Raw genomic sequence first — 5,585 nt, 5'->3', positions numbered from 1 at the left:
GTCTTTATTTCTCCATCAATTCTGAATGACAGCCTTGCTGGATAAAGGATCCTTGGCTGCATGTTTTTCTCTGAAAGAGCTTTAAATATGCTCCCCCAACCCTTTCTCTCATTCCAGGTCTGTGTAGACAGGTCTAACGTAATACTGGTACCTTTGCCTTGGAACGTGAGAAATTTCTTTGCCCTGGCTGCTTTCAACACTGTATCCTTGGATCTGATATTTGCGCTTTGCACTAAGATGTGAGGTGGCCTAGGTTTGTCGTGGTTGAGCTTGGGGGAGGTCCTCTCTGCCTCTTGGACACGAATGCTTGTTTCCTTTGCTAGATTAGGGAAGTTTTCAGCTACAATTTGTTCAAATATCTCTTCTAGACCTCCCTTTTTCTCAACCCCCTCGGGGATGCCGATGATTCTGACATTGGAACGTTTCATTGAGTCTGTAATCTCCCGTAATGTACATTCTCGAGATTGGATTTTTTTGAGCCAAGTTCCTATTTTAGCTTTCTCTTCTACTAACACATCCTCCAATTCATTAATTCGTTCTTCTGCCTCATTCACCCTGGCCGTCAGAGCATCTAGTTTTGACTGCATTTGATTCATAGCATTTTTCATTTCTGCCAGATTCGCTCTCATTTTTCCCCTTAGAGATGTTATTTTCTCGTTATCATTTTCCTTAATATTTTTTTCAAGTCTACACATCTACTTGACCATTGTTACTCTGAAGTCCATTTCTGAATATTTGATTATATCCATATCCATTAGTTTTGTGGCAGATGCCACAGACTCATTGTCTTTTCTTTGCTAGGGGGATTTCTCCTCATCATTCTGATGAGGAGAGGTTGCGGGGTTGTCCAGAGCCCAAATTATTGACCAGGACTCATGCAGTGTGCTCGTGTTTTATAGGGCTGTAGGGATGTGGGCTTCTTGATTTTTCAACCTGCCTTCTGGGGGAGGGGCCTGCCACACCAATACTCAGGCAACCCTGTTTGGGTAGAGTCTCCTGTCCCCTGAGAGGGGGGATGGGGATGGGAACACTGTGAGCTGGTATTTCCAGGCTTTTGTTTTCTGGCGGCTTTCCCTGGCAGTTTTCTGTGGCTCTTCTGAGAGTCAGAGCAGCAGTGGCTGAATCCCAGCCTCTGTCTCAGAGCAGAGATATCGCAGTTCGCTCTCCCCTGAGCTCTTCTGGCCTTTTTAACTCTGTTTCTGTTGGTGCTGCTAAACCCTACAGCGTCCCAGGATATGTGCCCCACAGCTCGCACCCCAGCCCTCACTTCCAGGGCCGGCGCCTCTCTGTCCTTTGTGTTTCTAACACCCCCAGCTGCCATCCACCCCCGCGAGCTCCGGAGCTCCGTTTCAGTGTGGTTCGTGCGCACTCCAGAGCTCTGGTTTTTAGACTGGTTGCGCACGTTCCCTGGGTCACAGTCTCAGTCTGCTCTCTCCCTGGTTCAGGTCCTCCAGTCCTCCCATTCCCCAGTGCAGGTGGCTACCGCTTCCTGGCACCCGAACACAGCAGCTCCCTCCCCCTTCCATTTATGTTCCGATATCTGAGTGCAGCTTCATGGCTTCCCGCTTCGTACCTCAATACTCAGTGCTGGAGATGTTCATTTGTAGAGATCCAGATGTATCTTCCTGCGTCTCAGGCTGATTCTGTGGGTGTTTAGGATGGTCTGGTACCTATCCAGCTCGACTCAGGGGACCGGCTGAAAAAGGGGACCCCCGCTCCTCTGCCATCTTAACTCCTCTCCTTCTAAAAAGCATATTAAGAAGAGTGGTATTGTTTTACAGTTTTATGTTTAATGTCTGACTTACGGGTTGTTAATGATATATCATTTTGATTAATATACGAACAAAATCTGGCTCCATACAGATATGTTGGTGAGATATTGAGCCTTGGTGTGTGCCTGTAATGGTCTCCGGGATCCAAGTGTGGTCCTTGGTCACACTTGGAAAACCACTGTTGTAATATATGCTATTCAAATTTAAAATTCGTCATGTACTGTATCTTGTTAAAGAGGTGTTTTACTAGCTAAAAGTAAAAAAGGTGGTTCCTCCCTGACTAATTTTTGTAACAGAGTACTGTGTTTCATTAAAGACAAAAGGAGTTCTGCATGGAAACATTTTGAAATTCTGTTTGCATCTAAGAGAAACAAAGAAATGATAGAATTTATGTATATTGTTTAAGCTTTAAAGTACCTCGCAGTGGTTATGTCTTCCATATTCTACATTGGTTGTCTATTACTTTGCATAGCAGTAATAGCCAAAATTTTTTGAAACTCTGGCTTCTGCCAGAGTCCATCTTCTTCTGGTTTCCTCTCACTGGGGATACAGAAAGCTACTGTTTTAAGGATTCTTACCACTGGCCATATTCAAAGTACCATCATTTTGAATTTTGAGTGTTTTATTGTAAAGGCAAGAGCATTCATTCATTCTATGCCATCCAGCAATTATTTCTTGAATGCCTATATGTGCTGGACTCTAGGCGATGCATTTTCCACAGTTGAGGAAATATGTCATTTTAGAGAATCATAAAGTGGAAAAAAGTAGAAGAAAAAAATTACCTCCAAATTCACGCCCCAGGGGACAGGTGTAGTTGCTATTTTGTTTTATTTGATTGCAGTTTTTAAAATTCTGTTGACTTTCGGTATTAGCACTGCATTTATTTTTGCCTAGACAAGAAACAAGGACAAGAAAATAAGATTTGTTCCAAGGAAGTTCAGTAGATTTATATATGTTCTCCATTTGGACTCACCTTCTAGGTTCCCATCCACATCTCTGTCCACCTCTGTCTGTCCATTCTGTCTTCATCTACTTACCACTCATCCATCTGCACTCATCCATCCTCTATCCAGCCATTCACCACCCAACTAACTTATATAGTGGATCAGATATCACTGTTCAGGATTATAGGGATATAGTCTGAAACACGACATAAACAGTCTCTGTTATCTCTGAGTTTATGACCTGTACATTGTTTTAGGATTGATAGTCATTCAAACTTCAATCACTTTTGGGGAATTTATACTTGAATTTCTTGTTATGGAAAAATATACTCACTACCTTTGAAATCCACCAATGGACTGTTTTCTTACCTACAGGATTCTACTTCGGGAAAAAAAAAATTGTCTGCTTATACAGCTGGAAGAGGCTTCCCGCTTAACATCCTATCTCCAGTCTCAGTTAAAAAGGTAGATTACTTTCAAAGAGAAAGGTATATTTAATTTCACTGTTATAAAGACAAGTCCATGAAATTCGTAATTCCCTTTAGTTTAGATTTTATTGTACCATAACTTGGGAACTGAAGTAGTATGAACACAAAATGTCAAAGTGGATACATTATATTTTTAGAACAAACTGTTAAGGTATGATTAAAGGAATATGAACTGAATTTCGCTTTACAATAACAAATGTGAAGTCACATTTCTCTAAAGATTTTTATAATTAGGTAACAGCTAAAGAAGTATGACATGCATCTAAATCTATGCACAGGTACATTCTTATTTTTTATTTTAAAAATGATATGAATATTTTAAATGTAAGTAGGGTTTGGATGCACCATTAAAGGCTACGTTTTCAAATACTGTATTCTGAGGCATATTAAGAGCTTATATATATATTTTTTCAGAATATACTCTTTATGACAGGAGATAGGAACTGTTATTATTCTAGGGACCAGTGAGAAAATAGGATCTCCAGAGGTCAAATAATGGCCAAATGTCATTAGCTAGTACATGTTTGAGTCAGGAATTCAACTTAGGCAGTAATATTCTAGAGTTCTTCATTTTAATCATTGCTGTAATTGAAAATGTGCTATGTGCTAAACATGTTATTTTTGGGGTCACAGACCCTAAAGTCAAAGTAATTTAAGGAATTAGTAAAATTTAGTGTTTTTTTTTTCCAACAGTAGAGATAAATGGTTTTGTGTGGAATTAGGCAACAGCAAGGAAAGGTTGGCTTCTGTTTTTCCCAATTCAGTAATGTCTTCAGTTTTTTCAGTTTTATTACAAGTTGCTGAGTAACAAACATTGTTCATCTTTTAATTTTGAAATAGGAAAGGGATGGCATTCAGCATTTTATTGGCAATCAATATATTTTGGTACCAGCCTGGAATGTTAATATTTCTCTAAAGCACAATACGGTTTGATGGATTTATTAATAAATTAGCTATTTTCTTAAAAAAATGCAGTTGATCAAAAACTGCTAAGTATAATGAAATTGGGGCTCTGAATACTAGTGATGAAGACTAATCACATTATGTTTGAACTTAGTTTTTTCTATAATAGGTATATTCTTAAACATTAAAAAAATAGTGGAAAGTTGTATTACTTATGTGATATAACAAAATACCCCAGAGTTTACCTGCTTAAAACAAGAAACATTCATTCATTATCTTGTCATTGCTTTGTCAGAGAAGTGAGACGAGCTTAGAAAATCCATTTCTAAGGGGCGCCTGGGTGGCTCAGTCCTTGGGCGTCTGCCTTCGGCTCAGGGCGTGATCCCGGAGTCCTGGGATCGAGCCCCACATCAGGCTTCTCTGCTGGGAGCCTGCTTCTTCCTCTCCCACTCCCCCTGCTTGTGTTCCCTCTCTCTCTGGCTGTCTCTCGCTCTGTCAAATAAATAAATAAAATCTTTAAAAAAAAAAAAAAAAAAGAAAATCCATTTCTAAATGAACTCACAGGGTTGTTATTCTCCACTTGTCATCTTGTAGGACTGTATGGTCTGAGCAATGTCCTCAAAAGTGGCAGCAAAAGGAAATAATAGTGCCACAGAATATCTCAGAGGGAAGCCAGTATTTTGGGAACCTAATTTGTGAAGTGACATTCCATCACCTTTGCTATATTATATTTGGTTACAAGAAACTCTTAGGTGCAGTTCATACTTAAAGGAATGACTGCCTAATGTAAATGCAAAGAAGTCTATGTGTCTTTCATAGGTAAGTTACTTCATTGAAATCACTGTGCCCTGACAAGATGCAGGAAAGTTTGTTGTCTCCAAATACTTAGCAAAATGGCTGTAGGCATTCACTTAATGTTTTTAAACCCAAATTTCCTCATTGTGAAGAAAAATTACTTGCATGTAACTCTTGATCTTGGGGTCTTGGGCTCAAGCCCCACTTTGGGGGTAGAGTTTACTAAAAACAAAACAAAGAATATGCTCTAGATTGTTGTAGATACAACAAATTCCTTGTAGTTTTCTTTTATGACCAAATTATTAGGATCTTTACTGAAGTTTAGTGCATAATGTATCATCTTGTACTCTAACAATAGTATTAATGAATTATATTAGATATTTTATAGGTAATATTAATGCTAAATGATGATTATAGAATTAACTAGAGGAAAATAAGAGTCGCATCAGGTTATCATGAGAAACAGTTTCACGATTTGAAACAAATTAAGAAAAACCCTTTATTGCCTCTCTTTCAAGAGAATGGAGAAATGTCAAAGGAAATGATGAAGGAAAATAACAAATGATAACATTTTTATGTGTATTTTTTATACTGTGTATTCATCAGAGAATTAAAAGATTTTCACCCAGAAGTCAACAAAGGTGTTCTTAAAGATTATGAAAAAAATTGTTCATGTTAAGTAA

General features: G+C 38.6%; 1 protein-coding gene across 1 annotated transcript in view; it reads left to right on the top strand.

The window, feature by feature from the left end:
* Positions 1-5,585, top strand: part of LOC103656297 (protein WWC3-like) — a gene marked incomplete at its 3' end in the record, with an annotated part of 93,189 nt that overhangs the window by 60,245 nt on the left and 27,359 nt on the right. The window contains 1 exon segment of the mRNA XM_040624830.1: positions 3,092-3,181. Within this exon segment, the coding sequence (XP_040480764.1) occupies positions 3,092-3,181 (90 nt within the window).

Source organism: Ursus maritimus, unplaced genomic scaffold (genome assembly GCF_017311325.1).
Source record: "Ursus maritimus isolate PB19 unplaced genomic scaffold, ASM1731132v1 scaffold_72, whole genome shotgun sequence".
NCBI classification, from domain to species: domain Eukaryota; kingdom Metazoa; phylum Chordata; class Mammalia; order Carnivora; family Ursidae; genus Ursus; species Ursus maritimus.
This window is presented reverse-complemented; position numbering and strand designations above follow the sequence as displayed.